The 18,530-nt window shown below is 40.1% G+C and overlaps 3 protein-coding genes across 3 annotated transcripts in view; 1 reads left to right on the forward strand and 2 right to left on the reverse strand.

Annotated features, from left to right (window-relative positions):
• Positions 1-6,243, reverse strand: part of taok2a (TAO kinase 2a) — a 41,725-nt gene extending 35,482 nt beyond the window's left edge. Inside the window, exon 1 of the mRNA XM_080044247.1 lies at positions 5,855-6,243. The gene's annotated coding sequence lies outside the window, so the exon portion shown is untranslated. The remainder of the gene's footprint in view (positions 1-5,854) is intronic.
• Positions 6,244-8,154: 1,911 nt separating this feature from the next.
• On the reverse strand, positions 8,155-12,131 carry LOC307263305 (heat shock 70 kDa protein 1). The gene is made up of 5 exons (XM_080044433.1): positions 12,046-12,131; positions 11,169-11,382; positions 10,602-10,739; positions 9,137-10,345; positions 8,155-8,913 (listed from the first exon to the last, which is right to left on the reverse strand). The coding sequence occupies exons 2-5, from the start codon at positions 11,361-11,363 to the stop codon at positions 8,512-8,514; spliced, it is 1,944 nt and encodes a 647-aa protein (XP_079900559.1). The 5' UTR covers positions 11,364-11,382; positions 12,046-12,131; the 3' UTR covers positions 8,155-8,511.
• Positions 12,132-14,542: 2,411 nt separating this feature from the next.
• Positions 14,543-18,530, forward strand: part of LOC307262668 (serine protease 27-like) — a 14,759-nt gene continuing 10,771 nt past the window's right edge. Inside the window, exons 1-2 of the mRNA XM_080043623.1 lie at positions 14,543-14,640; positions 17,746-17,766. Coding sequence (XP_079899749.1) covers positions 14,586-14,640; positions 17,746-17,766 — 76 coding nt within the window. The 5' untranslated portion in view covers positions 14,543-14,585. The remainder of the gene's footprint in view (positions 14,641-17,745; positions 17,767-18,530) is intronic.

Genomic DNA, 18,530 nt, shown 5'->3' on the forward strand with positions numbered 1-18,530 from the left:
CTTTTACTAAGGAATGGGAGGGACTCCTAAGCTAAGATAAGGGGGCGGGGTTGACCCTGTTGCTATGGATGACGTCATGTTCATATCTTCTATGCCCACAGTGATTGGCTGAGAGGGAATGAGTCCCTAAGAGTGAATTTATGATAGAAACACTGTGGGGAGATATCCATATCGTGTCGCTGTATTAAAGTAAAGAGTTTTCATATACAATTAATGACAAGTGACACTGATTTAACATGAAACCAAGATACTGCAGGGTTTCCCACACCTTCGTTCACAATTAGCCTACAATAGTGCCACATAGGCCTATTAATTTTAAATATTACAATGATTTGAATCGGAAAAAATATCCTCATTGAACAGCTGCACGCCATGCACTCTCACTGTATTTCTCTCAACGGCGACTATGCAGCAATAGTCAGACAGCGACAAACCAGGAAATTCACCATTTAGAAACAACAGCCGGCGAAATCGTAAAATGCATGCAGAAGGAAAAAGGCGAGACTCGCAGCTATACAGTAGCGGACCTGTGGAACGAAGGAGATGCTGCGAAGCGCCACATATGGGCCTGCCCTACTCTAGTAGGAAATTAAACCCAAACGTGACACCAACAGTAACTTTCAGTGCATCATAAACCCAAAGCAACTGCAGGAAAAGGAACTTAATAAATATTGTTTTATATAAATATGATATATAAATGTGTCTATACTTTCTAGATATAGCTTTACTAAGATCATTAAACCCTTACAGCTATTAAAGGTACCTTTTGTAAAGCTCACTATCATTAAATCTCTCCAAAACACCATCAAATGGTTGTCTGTGATTTACTCTTAGTGACTTAGGAGTCCTCTCGAGGACTCTTAGCTTTTCATAGATTTAGGAGCTAGTTTTAGCGCTAAAATGCTTTGTGAATTACACTTATCTTAAAAAGTTAGGAGTCCTAAACTTAGGAGTGAAACGCCCCTTATTTTTGAGAGTTACTCCTAAATCAGCACGTTAGGACCTACTCTTAGCCTTAAAATGTTTTGTGAATACGGCCCCAGATGTAGTATATCATCCGGGTACTTCTAACCATCCTAAATCTGGCCACAAGAATCAGGACATCCTAAATCTTTTGAATTTCTTGCTGCAAACTATGACACTTTCAAGATGGCGGCACTAGGCCTTGGTCCAAAATATGCAGAAATATGGACATATATGAGACCCTTTCTAAGGAAAAAAATAATAATTCAAAACATTTTTTTCGTCTATTATGCACTAAATTAAATGGATATTATAATTACTTTCAACAAAATCTGCTAGGAAATAAAACCCAAAATTCTACACACTGCAGGTTTACGTGACGTGATGACGTATTAGCAAGCAGCACTGGAGCCTAGGCCCGGATCTATAGGAGGCAGTGTGAGTGAGTGAGACTGTAGCTGACTGAGACCTATTGACATCTCTCACTGTATGATGGGGTTAATGTAGCTGCCGTTCCTTGAGTGTGAGAGTGTGTGAATGCATGAACACACACGCACACACACACACACACAAGCGGAAACAAACAAACACACACACACACACAAGTGCGGACACACACACACAAGCACACACACACACAAGTGCGGACACACACACACAAGCACACACACACACACAAGTGCGGACACACACACACAAGCACACACACACACACAAGCACACACACACACACAAGTGCGGACACACACACACAAGCACACACACACACAAGTGCGGACACACACACACAAAAGTGCGGACACACACACACACAAAAGTGCGGACACACACACACACACACGGCCCCGGGGTCTCCGTTTAAAGCAGCGCTGTAGGGCTTGTTCCTTTATAAAGATACACTGTGTAAAACGTGCTAGTAAAATCTGAACAAGACAAGGACTCACACGCGCCCACACACACACACAAGTGGAAACAAACAAACACACACACACACACACAAGTGGACACACACACACACACACACACACACAAGCGGACACACACACACAGACACAAACACACAAGCGGACACACACACACAGACACAAACACACAAGCGGACACACACACACACGGAAACAAACACACACACACACACAGAAACAAACACACACACACACACAGAAACAAACACACACACAAGTGGACACACACACACAAGTGGACACACACACACACACACACACACACACACACACACACACACACACACACACACACACACACACACACACACACACACACACACACACACACACACACACACACACACACACACACACACACACACACACACACACACACACACACACACACACACACACACACACACCTCAGAACAGTTAACTCATTTCCAATCATGTATTCCATGAGAAACTTGGTGTTAAAGTTGGAGTCAGTGATTCTGGAGAAAAAAACAAATTTCTGTCAAAATCAGTGAATATCTTAGGGGGCGCCCTTAGCTCAGTTGGTAGGGCGTCCCCCCCCCCCCATGGGCCTCGGCCAGCAGCGGACCCGGGTTTGATTCCAGCCCGCGGTCGTTCTCTGCATGTCACTCCCCTCTCTGCCCCATTTCAACTCTGTCTCTTAAACACTATCAATAAAGCATAAAAAAAAATGCCAAAAAAATATATTTAAAAAATCTGCTACTTGTCCGTACTGTGTGTTCTGTGCTGAAAATGTTATATGAAGCCTAGGCTCTGTAAACTGGTATGTAAACTAAATGGGGCCATCATAGCTATAGCAACATGCCCGTTTACAGAGCCTATTATACTGTGTATGTATTAACACTGGGTTTTTCTTTTTCAGCGCACACACAGTACGGACGTGTAGCAGATCACGAGGAGATATTCACTGATTTTGACAACAAGCGTTCTCCAGAATCACTGACTCCACCTTTAAATCCGAGGAAAAGGAAGAAGCAATAGTCTTTCACTCTACTATAGATTTTCACAATAAAAGGGTGGTTACTTAAAGACCTACTTCACTGGTTTGAATATGAAGGTGTATTGAATTCTGAGATCCTATGTAGTATAAATGTGCAAAAAAAAATAAAATCGGTTCATCCTAGCCTGAGAAAAGGCAGAAAGAGTGTTTTTTTTTAACCCTATATTTCTCTTTCTCGTGACATCACAGAAAGAGAAATATAGGGTTAAAAAAAAACGTACTTTGTAAATATTACTGTGATGTCACAGTAAAAGACATCACAGTAATATTTAAAGTAAAATATAGGGTTAATAAAACACTCTTTCTGCCTTTTCTCAGGCTAGGATGAACCGATTTCAATTTTTTTCGCACATTTATACCACATAGGATCTCAGAATTCAATACACCTTCATATTCAAACCGGTGAAGTAGGTCTTTAAAAGAGGGGATATGCGAAAAAGACTAATTTCAATGTAGCCATCGACTAATAAAGTAAATTAACTTAATGGTAACAGTATTAAAAAGACGAGAAAGACATGGGAGGTAAAAAGCTTTAGTTTTTTGTCTATCTTGCTTCCATATTCAGACACATAGGCTTAAAATAAGTGCTTCCCTTTTTCTGTTTGTCCCACTGTTTTTTTTTTTTTTTTTTTGGACATTTTTATGCTTTATTGATAGTGTAGAGACAGAGTTGAAATGGGGCAGAGAGGGGAGTGACATGCAGAGAACGACCGCGGGCTGGAATCGAACCCGGGTCTGCTGCTGGCCGAGGCCCATGGGGGGGGGACGCCCTACCAACTGAGCTAAGGGCCCATGGGGGGGGGACGCCCTACCAACTGAGCTAAGGGCGGCCCTTTTCTCCCACTGCTTTGAGTATATATTTAAAACCACCAAATAATTCTACATTTAAGGAGAAAGAGTCCGTCTCATGTGGTGTCTATTTTAGTCATGTTTCCAGAGGAAGACGGTCGTTCTCTGGCAAGTTTTAAACACACACACACACACACACACACACACACACACACAGACAGACAGACACACACACACACACAGACACAGACACACACACACACACACACACAATACTGGCTTCCTCCACTTCCCATGTGGAAAAAAAACAAACTCACACACGATGTTGAGCTACGTTAAATTTACAAGCAGGATAAGACAATAAAACCCACACACACACACTCTCTCACATACACAGTCTTTCACACACAGTCTTACACACACACACACACACACACACACACACACACACACACACACACACACACACACACACTCTCACATACAGTCTTACACACACACAGTCTTACACACACACACACACACACACACACACACACACACACACACACACACACACACAGGAGGAAAGGGGAAACAGGGCTGCAGTCTCTCGGACGGTTGAATTTAACGCGTGTGACGTGATATTTTCTGCGTGTCAGTGAAGCCGAATGACCACAATCACAAGGCTGAGGACCCTTTTGCATAATACAAACTCTCTGTTGTGAATCTGTGCATTACATCTGACTTAGTTACATCATTTGTTTATTATATATATTATATACAGTATTAAACTATTTGGTTAATTAAAACTGAGTCATTACTGGGTGTTAAGGGCTGCCTGCATGTACACGTTTTGATTAGCATTATTATTATTATTATTATAGAACAATGAATAGTGTAAATCAAGCTACTTTTTCAGCGTGGCTTTGCAATATACAAATGAGTTGACAGTGGAATTTACAGGCAGGATGAGACAGTAAAACACACACACACACACACACACACACACACACACACACACACACACACACACACACACACACACACACACACACACACACACACACACACACACACACACACACACACACACACACACACACACACACACACACACACACACACACACACACACACACACACACGTTTCCCTAGGGAGAAAAACTACTAAAGCTACTAAGAAAAAGCCGTTCAAACTATTTTGTAAACATGATCAAATTCAGTAATGTAAACGTGGAATTATAACTAAATATAATTCAGAAAAGCCATACACCACCAAAAAATGCAACTGAGTGAGTGAGTGAGTGAGTGAGTGAGAGTGTGTGTGAGTGAGTGAGTGTGTGTGTGAGTGAGTGAGTGAGTGAGTGAGTGAGTGAGTGAGTGAGAGTGTGTGTGAGTGAGTGAGAGTGTGTGTGAGTGAGTGAGTGAGTGAGTGAGTGAGAGTGTGAGTGAGTGAGAGTGTGTGAGTGAGTGAGTGAGTGAGTGAGAGTGTGAGTGTGTGAGTGAGAGTGTGAGTGAGTGAGTGAGTGAGAGTGTGAGTGAGTGAGTGAGTGAGAGTGTGTGTGAGTGAGTGAGTGAGTGAGTGAGTGAGTGAGTGAGTGAGTGAGTGAGTGAGAGTGAGTGAGTAGCCCTGAGATTTAACCCTGTCCATAATGAAACAGTCTCATCTGTACTTTTCACAAGAACTCAAATACAAGGAATGTTTTTATGTTGAAAACAAATCTGGATTTTTCTATTATCTGGGGCTCGTCAATGCGGGTTCAACTGGAGAAGCAACGGTCACATTCATATCAAAATTAAATCCGTTTATGGCCCAAAAGTGGTTGTAATGTCACAAGTCAACTACACAAAAATGCCACAAAAAAAACAGAGTAATTAAACTATTTTAATCACTGCAAAATATGTCTACTCGTTTCATAACATGGTGTACACTACCAAACCCTGGTAATGTACCCCCTTTTATTTCAGCTGAGCTCATTAATAAATGTATGAAAATCTCACTGTCGATTTATTAGGGTGCAGCCAGCAATACGACAATACGACCAGGACAGAAGTTTGAAGCAACCCCCTTGGAATGGCTAACTAGCATAGCCTAGCCTAGCTCAGCAGCTAGCTAGGATGTAGCATCACTCACCGCGGCTTATTGTCGCTCCTTTGCGGAACGACAAAACAACAGCGATGTCCTCTCAACAGCGCGCCTGGTCCATGTCCCGCAGTAGTCCCTCTTGATTTCAGATCCCAAGTCAAATCAATTAGCCGCTGTTTTGTTATTTTCTTAATTAACGGCTGAAACCGAAAAACGAGATGCTAAATTGGCTAGCTTAGCTTCGGTGGCTCAAAAGCTAACGGGTACAGCAGCAGCGGTTTTTTCTTAAGGGGTGTGGCTGTTAATACTGAGCATATATGTCCCGTTTCAAGGTTATTTTTAGTCAAATTAAGCCCAATAAAGTCGAATGAATGCCGAGGTTGGGCTTGTTTCAGCGCTGTTTTTTGTTCTTTGCTAAATAAAGATGGCACAGACTGAATGCTGGGGCGGGACTGTCTGTGTGGAGCTGCCTGCCGACCGGACCAACGGTTTACATCTGTATCCGTTTCACAAAATAAAAGAGTAAAAGTAAAACCGACCTAGATACTCATTATAATCTCCTGTGAGACATTTTTACATGGAGTGAAAAACAGCTCTGGAAAAAATGAAGGGACCAGTCTGGATTTTTCTTAAATCTTCATCTCTATATTACTTTTTTGGGGGGGAATTTGGTAGAAATGTTGTCAGTAGGCTAGTTTATAGAATAAAACCAAAATGTTCATTCTACTCATACCTATAAAAAGTAAAACGAGAGACACTGACCCTGCGTTCCAATTCTTTTTACTACACTACATACTAAAGTACAGAAGAGTTTTAGGGCCACAGGAGAGGAAAAAAAAATCAGATAAGGAAGATTTTTTTTCATTATGTCGAGAAATGAATAAAGAATAAAGAGGAATACTCCAAAATGCTATTGAAGTTAGTGGGACATTTATGTATTTTCAGCATACTACAATTGACCTGCATGTATTAGGACATCCTAAATCTTTTTCTGGCATACTAAATAGTAGGGAAGTATGGAGATTGGAACGCAGGGATTATTAACATACAGCTCTGGGGAAAAAATGAAGTGACCAGTCTGGATTTTTCTTAAATCTTCATCTCTACATCTTTACTTAATGGAAATGCTCTTAATGAAAATATTTTTTGGATTAAATTTGGTAGAAATGTTGTCAGAAGTTCATAGAATAAAACAAAAATGTTCATTTTACTCAAACACATGCCTATAAATAGTAAAACGAGAGACACTGAATATTTGGAGTGGTCTCTTCATTTTTTTCAGAGGTGTAGTATAAATGTAAACTGTTTTTTTTTTCATCAGTTACATCTTAAAACTTGTTGACATTAGTTTTGGTTTTGTATAATTGAATAAAAAGTGTGGAATATGTTAATAGTTTTATAGTTTATAGCAAATTTTACTTTATGATGATTTCAGGGATGTCATTTTTACGAAAATGGCTTCAATTTATGCACTATTTTTTGCACTCCTTATTCTTTGTAAAAAATTTTAATTGAATGAATGTTATGAAATGATGCAGTTGTTATTTACTGTCGAATCAAATGTTAGTTGGTGACAGGCAGCATATTTACAACAAAAAATCTGACAATGCCCAAGTGAAATTGTGACACCTAGTGGTTTATGTTTATAGTACATAACTTTCTTTCTTTCTTTCTTTCTTTCTTTCTTTCTTTCTTTCTTTCTTTCTTTCTTTTATTTTATTTCAGACATATCAAAAACAATACAAAAAAAATGAAAAGCATAAAAATACAATAAACAAAATTTATGTTTAAATGACTTCACAAAAAGAAAAAAAAAAGAAAACAAATTATCTGTATTGATGTGATATGCCTGAAAAGGAGCAGGAAGAAGTATACACTTATTTAATCCTACCCCTTTTCCATAGTAAAAAAAAATTAAAATATTTATTATATTCGCTATAACTACTTCTTTTAGATGTTGTTTATGCACACCCAGAAAGATGTTCATAATTAACCACTTATTTTATAATATGTTAAGCAAAGGGAATTATTAAATGCATCGCTAACTCAATGCATATTAAAGAAAATAGGCAAGATGAAACCAAAAGATGAAAACCAGTGATCATCCACAAGATATGTAGGATGAGGATGTATTCTTGTTTGATGGCTTTAAAGACACTTTTCCTATTAGTTTTTTAATTTATACATTGGAGACATTTTATTTTGAAACTTGACCTCAGTAAATATGGATGGATGAAAACAAGACACATTAAAACATTTTTATATACCATCTATGATTAAAACCAGAAACACAAGAGATGAATTTGGATTTTGAACTTTATTACAAACTTGTATTACCACATCCCGACATTAAAAAAATATATATAAACATTTACATTTATTTTTCAACTCATTTACAAAGACAAACATTTTAAATAAGGCTTAACTCTGTATGTTAAACCACTGTTTACAGCAGAGATATATTAATCTTTATGTTCTTTAAAGCTCTTATTTCACATAGAACTAGTTTTTCAATTATACATTAAACAGTTTATTTTGATAGAATGTAAATATTTTATAAAATCTTATTTACAAAATCAAAGTTATAAATATAATATTTTTGGCCAATGTTTACAGTAAAGGATTGTTCAAATTTGGACTTAATTTCAAACATAAAATAATGATAAATCTCATGAGCAAAAGGCCTATAGTCCCAGTCGTGGTAGTTAGTCGACCTCCTCTATAGTGGGCCCCTGCTGTGCCCCTGCATGGCCGCGTGCCTGCTCTCCACAGCTGTCCGCGGGCGCCCCTCCCTGGTATAACTTGGAGATGACGGGGCTACACACTTTCTCCAGCTCTTTCTGCCTGTGTGTGTATTCCTCTGCCTCGGCCAGCTGGTTAGCCTCCAGCCAGGTCAGAACCTCCTCACACTTCCCCAGCAGCTTCTTCTGCTCCTCCTCGCCCACGCGGCCCTTCAGGCTCTCGTCCTGCAGGCTGCTCTTCATGTTGAAGGCGTAGGACTCCAGGGAATTCTTAGCCGTGATTCTGTCCCTCTGAAGGTCGTCCTCCTCTTTGTATCTGTCTGCCTCCTGCACCATGCGCTCTATGTCCTCTTTGCTCAGTCGGCCCTGGGAGATGGATCATTTCATTATTATTATTATTCAAAACTCATTCATTCAAATACAAACACAACAAATATACCTTTCACATGGAAAGAGAAAAGAGTGTGTGCTGGAGAGGTCAGAAACCTCAGGTCACTCAAACTAAATTATGTTAAATATTAGAATAGATAATAACAACAGGCTCAATGTGATGAACAGAACACAGTCATAACAAGAGTCTCCGTCTCACCTTGTCGTTGGTGATGGTGATCTTGTTCTCCTTGCCGGTGCTCTGGTCCACAGCAGACACGTTCAGGATGCCGTTGGCGTCCACGTCGAAGGTGACCTGTATCTGTGGGACGCCGCGCGGGGCAGGGGGGATGCCCCCCAGCTCAAAGCGCCCCAGCAGGTTGTTGTCCTTGGTCATGGCCCGCTCCCCCTCGTACACCTGGATCAGCACCCCGGGCTGGTTGTCTGAGTAGGTGCTGAAGACCTGCGTCTGCTTGGTGGGGATGGTGGTGTTGCGTTTGATGAGCGGAGTCATCACTCCTCCGGCCGTCTCTATGCCCAGAGACAGAGGAGCCACGTCCAGCAGCAGAAGGTCCTGAACGTTCCCCGAGGTTTCTCCTGACAGGATGGCGGCCTGGACGGCGGCTCCATAGGCCACGGCCTCGTCAGGGTTGATGCTCTTGTTCAGCTCGCGGCCGTTGAAGAAGTCCTGCAGCAGCTTCTGGATCTTGGGGATGCGCGTGGAGCCTCCTACCAGCACCATGTCCTGGATCTGGGCCTTGTCCATCTTGGCGTCTCTCAGAGCTTTCTCCACGGGCTCCAGGGTTCCTCTGAACAGGTCTGAGCACAGCTCCTCGAAGCGCGCTCTGGTGACGGAGGTGTAGAAGTCCACGCCCTCGAACAGAGAGTCGATCTCGATGCTGGCCTGGGAGCTGGAGGACAGCGTCCTCTTGGCCCTCTCACAGGCGGTGCGTAGCCGCCTCAGGGCTCTCTTGTTCCCGCTGATGTCCTTCTTGTGCTTCCTCTTGAACTCCTCCACAAAGTGGTTGACCATGCGGTTGTCAAAGTCCTCCCCGCCCAGGTGAGTGTCTCCGGCGGTGGATTTGACCTCAAAGATTCCGTCCTCGATGGTGAGGATGGACACGTCGAAGGTGCCCCCCCCCAGGTCAAAGATCAGCACGTTGCGTTCCCCCGTCTTGCTCTTGTCCAGGCCGTATGCGATGGCGGCGGCCGTGGGCTCGTTGATGATCCTCAGGACGTTCAGGCCTGCGATCACGCCGGCGTCTTTCGTGGCCTGGCGCTGGGAGTCGTTGAAATACGCCGGGACTGTGACCACGGCGTTGTTCACCGTCTGGCCCAGATAGGCCTCAGCTATCTCCTTCATCTTCACTAGGACCATGGACGAGATCTCCTCTGGGTAGAAGCTCTTCTCCTCTCCTTTGTACTCCACCTGTAAGTTAAGATAAGCCTTTAGTCAGTGTACAGTCATATACTCAAATTCATTTCAACTTTATTTGAACCAAAGTTTTTACTATAACTTATATGAGAACATTTTATTCATTGTTACTTGATTAAATATTTCCTATTTCATCTTGAAAACCTAAAAATAGTATGAGTAGTTTTTCACTCGTAGCTTTTGTGCTCAACATCAACAGGTCAACAAATCAATGTATTTCTTTGCTGAAAGCTGAGTTGTGTGTTGGTACCTGTATCTTGGGCTTGCCTCCTTCTCCCACCACCTTAAAGGGCCAGTGCTTCATGTCGGCCTGCACCACTGGATCCTCCAGCTTCCTCCCAATCAGCCTCTTTGCATCAAACACCGTGTTGCTGGGGTTCAGAGCCACCTGTTCAAGTTCAAATAAAACAACTTTATTAATCTCAAATTCAATTTCAACAAGTGTCCACAGACCATATAAACACTTACATATAGCCAGCAGACAGACACAGGAGGGCCGGGAAAGGACTTCAAGTTTTTTTTTTAAAGATATTTTTCTGTGTTTTTTAACCTTTAATTGACAGCTCAAAATCAGAGAGTACAGACTAGTTGAAATGTGGAGTGGGAGAGGGGGGGTGACATGAAATAAAGGTCCACGGGTCAGATCCAAACCTGTGACCACTGCAACAAGGACTGAGCCTATGTGCTACACGCTCTAACCCACTATGCCACCAGAGCGCCCCACAGTTTAAGTTTATTAACAATGATAAAATAAACAAATAAGGATCTGAGACAAATGATCACACAACACAAGCAATAAAAAACTTAGAATATTAACCTGGTTCTTGGCTGCATCCCCAATGAGTCTCTCGCTGTCCGTGAACGCCACATAGCTTGGCGTGGTCCTGTTGCCCTGGTCGTTGGCAATAATTTCTACTTTCCCGTGCTGGAAAACCCCCACACATGAGTAGGTGGTGCCCAGGTCAATCCCGATGGCAATACCTTTACTTTTAGGCTTAGCGGCAGCAGGCATCTTGGTTATTGTAAGTGTCCTGAAGAAGCGAAGAGGCAAAAAAGGCAAAAATTAACATTAGAAAAAAGTTAACACCAACTTCAGCTAAATCTTATAGGCTACTCTACTGTATAAAGGAACTTTGAAATCAATATCAAGGAACTTCAAATTTGAAATATTCATATGATGAGTTGGATGAAGTCCCAAATATTAAGTTATTACTTTGGTATACTTATTCAATATTTTTGAGATGTTAGGTCAATATTAATCGGTTACAATAGGCTACTTAGTCTTTCTGTCATTACTGAGATAGCGTAGCCTACTTAGCATAAATCTTGACACCGTTTCATATTATTTTGACAAAATGTAAATTTTTAGATATTCATTGAGAAACTAACGGAAATAAACTGTTTTCTGACTTTAACCTCCCTAAAGAAGACGATATGTTACCCAAACATTAATCATAGCAGTAAAAAATGGGATAAAATAAAGTATGCTAATAACAGTAAAACAGGGTAAGACAAATTTATAAAGCATCGAAAGTTTCCAGATATTTACATTTGAGACTAACGGTTATCAACTGCTCATTCAAACATAAATCATTTGAACGGCAACGTGTAATTTTAAAGTAATACAGTAATAACGTAGTCGATAAGTAAAACATAATACATTCAAGTGAAAACAACTGAAACAGCAAACTTACCCTCGTTAAAAAGATGGAAATATGGAAGAAAAGGAGGAATTCCCGTTGAGTTGTGTCGGTTTCTCTGCTCCGTTTACTTTCTCGCTCCGTCTTGAATGACTTGATATTCCAACCGCCGCCCTTATTTATACTTCTCTCGCGCACCTCTAGTTCACTCTAGTTGCTTCTCGAGCGTTCTCGAGCCTTCCCGGGGCGTCTTGTCCAATCACAGAGCTCTGCGTGATGACGTATCCTCGAAAGCGTGACATCATACGCTTCTACCGGCTACTGGCCCGTTCTGGCCAAGCTGAGAAACTACTAGAACAAAACAGTTTTTTGTGTGTATTATTAAATACATATACAACATTCATTTAAACCAGTACTTTATGTTATTCAAATACTGAAACTGTTGTTCATCTATATTGGAAATGTTTACACACGTTCTTGTGAATTTAGGCGAGTTATTTGTAGACCTAGATTTATTGTGCATGATAATAGCCTATCTATAATATTGAGCGTTCACTGGAAAATTCGTTTTTTGATGTTGTTTTTTTTACACAAAATATATAAAAGCAGTTGTTTTCTAATCAATTTCATCATAGTTCTTGCAAAGTTTCAATTCATAAATGTAAATTTTCTAGAGGAATACGACATTTTAGCGTTTTAAATAAAGAAATTTAGCTATACTGGAGGCTATATAAAATACAATAACGTCAGAAAATAACACAAACAAGCTATTATATCTGTGAGACTGTGCTCCCAATTAAATGTGTTAAACTTAAACTACTTATGATCTATTTGTGTTCAGCCCTGGCATCTTCTGTGTTAATTTTAACTTTTATTTATTTCCCTCTTTTATTTATTACTTTATTTAAAAAATACTTTTATTTATTGTTATAATGTTGATCTTTATTTTAAGGCTCATCCCAATTTTTGTCTGCCTCAGTATTGTTCTCCGGGGATGCAGCTGGATACTAATGGCTACTTGTGCATTGTCTAAACAGTTTAAAACATTTTAAATGTAATTCCGGATATCACCAGCAGATGTCGCCAAAGAGGAATATTAAAATCCTACAAAACTGAGAAAATCAAACCGGGTATGTAAACAAAGAGGGGCCATCATAGATAGGAACATACCCGTTTACAGAGCCTAGGCTGTGGTTTAACACTGCATTTTTTTAAAGCGCACACACAGTACAGACAGGCAGTGGATCATGAGGAGATATTCACTGATTTTGACAGAAAGTGATTTTGACAACAAGCGTTCTCCAGCATTCTCTATATATTTTTTTCATGTTACTAATCACGTATCTACACCAAGATCCGAAATTAGTTGTGTGTGTGTGTGTGTGTGTGTGTGTGTATGTAATATATTTTTTTCTTTTTCTTTTTGTATAGGTTAAAAATATGTTTTCATTGTATATTTTGTTTGCAAGGCCCCCCTCGAAAACGAGATGGTTTAATTAATCCCAAGCGGTAATCCTAATAAAATAATTTGAATATATACAGTCTACGGAAACTGCTAGTAAAATATTTGAAGACTCATTGCTGTGGTTTCTCTGTGTCACTGTCCGGAACAAACTGTTGTTTTTGTTTGTGGTTAATGTGGTTGATATGTAATCCATCATCAAACCGGCTCTTCCACTACAGCCGGTAATCGCTAAGAGATATAAACAAGCTTCTGGAATAAAAATGAAACTTCCTGAACAAGCGCTGACAACACTTGGAGCCATTTTCATTTAATTTCAGTGTTAGTTTTATACATTTTTAAATATTATGTGTGTAAACGTGTGTGTGTGTGTGTGTGTGTGTGTGTGTGTGTGTGTGTGTGTGTGTGTATGTGTGTGTGTGTGTGTGTGTGTGTGTGTGTGTGTGTGTACGTCCAGATGTTGTAGCTAGCCAAATTTACATTTTACAATTTATTCAAACATTTCTTTAAAAAATTGTGATACCAAAAATATATTTTTTAATGTGAGTAATCAACTGGCATATTTTCATGATGATATCTATGAATTAAAAATGTTAAACCCTAATAGTGTCTCGCCATGTTACATTGTTTTTATATCTTTATGCATTGTTGTTAGATTATCAACTCTAAAGGTCCCTATAACTGGCTCTACAACTTTCAGCTCTGTTGATACTGAGGGTGTGTGTGTTTGTGTGTACGTGTGTGAGAGAGAATGTGTGTGTGTATGTTTGTGTGTGTGTGTGTGTGTGTATGTTTGTGTGTATGTGTGTGAGAGAGAATGTGTGTGTGTATGTTTGTGTGTGTGTGTGTGTGTGTGTGTGTGTGTGTGTGTGTGTGTGTGTGTGTGTGTGTATGTTTGTTTGTGTGTGTATGTGTGTGTGTGTGTGTGCGCGTGCATGTGTGTGTGTGTGTGTGTGTGTCTCTCTCTCTCTCTGTTCTGTGTGTGTGTGTGTGTGTGTGTGTGTGGTTGCATGCATGCATGTGTGTGTGTGGTATGAGAGGAGTTGCCTTATGTAGTGACACACTGACCCATCAGGTTTACAGCAAACACACAGTCTCACCTTCCTCATTTCACCGGTGAAAGATTCACAACATGGACGTGAAGCTACTGCTCTGTGCCGCCCTGATTCTAACCCTACAACTAACAGGTCAGCCTCAATACAGCGTTAATATTATCATTAAGGGGGGTGGGAAGAGTGGGACAATTTTGATGGGACGGGGGAATATTACTCAGCGATGTTCTTTTTGCTACTTTTTAAAAAAAATCCCGGTAAAGGGTTTTTTACTGGGAGTTTTTTCTCAGCCGAGCTAAGGGTGTAAGGGCAGAGGGTGTCATACTGTATGGAATGTAAAGCCCACTGTGGTAAATGTCTATTTGTGATATTGGCCAATACAAATAAAACTGATCAATACTAGTATGAAAGAAGACATGTTATGGAAGATACATAGACAAAAAATCTCGAAAATTGTCCTGAGCTTGACGTGTTTTGCCTTAAGGTAAAACACTTGTCTAACTTCATGCCTTTAATTCTAAAGAGTCCACCTCTTCCCTCTGGTGAGATAAGGTAAAAGAGAGAGAGAGAGAGAGAGAGAGAGAGAGAGAGAAAGATACAGGGAGAGAGAAAGAGAGAGAGAGAGGGAAAGGGACAGAGAGAGAAAGAGAGACAGAGACAGACAGAGGGAGAGACAGAGAGAGAGTTATATGTACATATTGTTCTGACGTTCTTTTTTGTTATTATACGTAATATGTGTAATATTGTAATGCTTTGGCAACACTGCCAATAAAGCTTTTTGAATTTAATTAAATTGAATTGAGAGAGACAGAGTGACAGAGAGACAGAAAGAGAGACAGAGAGAGAGAGACAGAGAGAGGGAGAGAGACAGACGCGCACACAGAGACAGAGAGAGAGATTGACAGACAGACAGAGAGACAGAGAGAGAGATACAGAGACAGAGAGAGAGAGGAAATTGGAAATGCCTCGCTATCAGTAGTTTCAACATGCAGTATTTTTATCTCACCTTTAAAAACGAGACGATCCAGTTTATATTGACGTTTCACACAGAGACTAAACTGTGACTTCAGAGTGACTTCATTAGTTTAAGATTTGGTTAACAAATCAATCTCTGTCAGTCCTGCTGTCTATGGAAGACACGTAGGTTGCGTTCCGAATCGCATACTTTCTACTATATAGTATGTAGAAAAAAGATTTAGGATGTCCCGATTCTTGTGGCCAGATTTAGGATGGTAAGAAGTACCCGGATGTCCTACTTCATGCGGCCAAGATTGTTAGTGTTGAAAAGTGCATCCTATTTGGGCGATTCTGACCCACAATCCAGTGCGCACGTGAAGTGACGTCACGTCGACGAAGCCTCCATATGAAAACAAACGGGGATGAGACGGATATAAAAGCAAGAGGCAAGATCAAGGCGCAATGTTATGATGAAATAAGAGAGTAAAGTATGTCCCAATAGTATGCATACTGCATCCTAACTAGATTCTTTTTATCGTCAGATGTAGTATGTAGAATAGAAAAAAGAAAGAGTATGCGATTCGGAACGCAACCTTAGGCCCTGTTTTTCAGACATGGATTAAGCCTATAGTCCTGGACGAAATGGAATTTTGAATGAAGATTGTCCATTAAAAGAACAATTTAGTCCAGAACTAAAGGTTAATCCATGTCTGAGAACAAACAGGCGCTTAAAAATAAATTATGAAATATGAAGGTGTATTGAACTCTGAGATCCTATGTAGTATAAACATGCAAACATGAGATAAGGTAAAAGACAGAGAGGGAGAGAGGGAGGGAGAGAGAGAGAGAGATACAGGGAGAGAGAGACAGAGAGAGAGACAGAGAGACAGAGAGAGACAGAGACAGAGAGAGACAGAGAGAGGGAGACACAAAGAGAGAGAGAGAGAGACAGAGAGACAGAGAGAGAGAGACAGAGAGAGACAGAGAGAGGGAGACCCAGAGAGAGGGAGATACAGAGAGAGAGAGAGAGAGAGAGAGAGAGAGAGAGAGACAGAGACAGAGACAGAGAGATACAGGGAGAGAGAGAGAGAGAGAGAGGCAGAGAGATACAGGGAGAGAGAGAGAGAGAGAGAGAGAGAGAGAGAGAGAGAAGAAATAGGAAATGCCTCACTATCAGTAGTTTCAACACGCACAAAGACTAAGGTGTGACTTGAGAGTGTCTTCACTAGTTTAGGATTTGGTTAACAAATTAAGTCCTGCTTTCTATGAAAACTACTTGAAGGCACCAAGAGGAACTTTCAAATATTTCTGAAATCTGAAATGTTTAACCTCTGATGATCGTAAATTACAAGTTACAGCAAACGAGACCATCAGTGTAAAAGAATGCTATTTTTATATAGTTTTTCTTAATGCCTTTGTCATGGGTATACGCTCACCCAGGAACAACAGCTGGCGTGGTAAAAACACTACCGCTTTTGTCCAAGGGAGGCGGCTAGAATTGACAAAAACTGAATTCCAGTTCTGCTCTCTAAGGAAGATGCCTAATGAGCCAGATTTAGCTTTAGGCCTACAGTCTAATCTCTGGCATGCTGACGGCCCCCAGTATAATATAGTTAAGAATCCATATCAACTTTTAAAACAATCTGATTGGAAATACATTTATGCCGTATCAAACTGTCTCCTTTGAATAGAAAATCTGGGCAGAGTGATTTCAGTGGTTCAAAATACTTATTATGTCATAAGAACCAGAGTGTAGCCCATAGCCTCATCTAAATCGAATTTCTGTCAAAAGTATCAACACTTAAAATGACAATATCTTTAATTTTGATTGACAGATATGACTAACTTTTTTAATGTGTATTCCATGCTTGATGATTTTTAATCTTGATGTATTTCATGCCCCTGTAAAGCACTTTGAGTGGCCTGAATTGGGTCTGAATTGTGCTATAGAAATAAACTTGCCTTGCCTAACTCTTTTCAGATGCTTACGTAACATGGTATATTCTTGATTCAAACATTGTGCCGATCAAATCCTCAAATCCTATAAATGCCCCGACATGAATTTATAATCCTGGTAGTTACAGTATCACAGCATTTGAAACACAGCACAATGGAAACTGTTTGTCATGCTACACTAGAACAACCGGCTGGATCACTTTTTCCGGAAATGGAAATGTGCTTATTAAGGCCTGCGACGCATGACAACCTACGTGCTAGTGTTTGAAGACATTATGGAATCACTGTTTGCTAAAAATAACTCTGTGTTGTTTGTTTCTCTTACAGGCAGTGATGCGCAGTCAGACGGTGAGTTGTATTTACAGTAAACACAAGCTGGATTCAAGGTGCTGGTATAGTGGTGTTTGTTTGTTTTGTTTAGCTTTTCTGAAGCATCTTTGAGCACTGGGAAAAGCGCTATATAAATGTTATCTATTATTATTATTATTATTATTATTATTATTATTATTATTATTATTATTATTATTATTATTATTATTATTAAGTGAACCTGAAAACAGTACTTGAGTTTAGAGTAGAGAAATCTTAAAAATGACTCCGTTAAAGGTGCAGTGTGTAATATGACATCATCAAGAAAGTTCTACAAAGTTCTAGAATGCAACGCTCCCTGGGTAACCCCACCCCTTTAGAATAATAACAGAAGCTACAGTGGCCTTCAAGGACAAGAACAATCCTAAATGTTAAACAATGCACCTGATGACATTCCAACTATGACACTTTCAAGATGGCGGCACTAGGCCTTGGTCCAAAATATGCAGAAATATGGACATATATGAGACCCTTTCTATGGGAGAAATAAATAATTCAAAACATTTTTTTCAGCTATTATGCACTAAATTAAATGTACTTATGGATATTATGATTACTTTCTACAAAATCTGCTAGGAAATAAAACCCAAAATTCTACACACTGCAGGTTTAAAGGTGCTATAAGGAACTTTTTAATATTTCTGAAACAGTCAAATTTTTCCTCTGATGATCGTAAATTACATGTTACAGCAGACGAGACCATCAGTGCAAAGAATGCAATTTTTATATAGTTTTTCTTAATG

This window comes from Ammodytes marinus (genome assembly GCF_949987685.1).
Source record: "Ammodytes marinus genome assembly, chromosome: 16".
Lineage (NCBI taxonomy): Eukaryota > Metazoa > Chordata > Actinopteri > Uranoscopiformes > Ammodytidae > Ammodytes > Ammodytes marinus.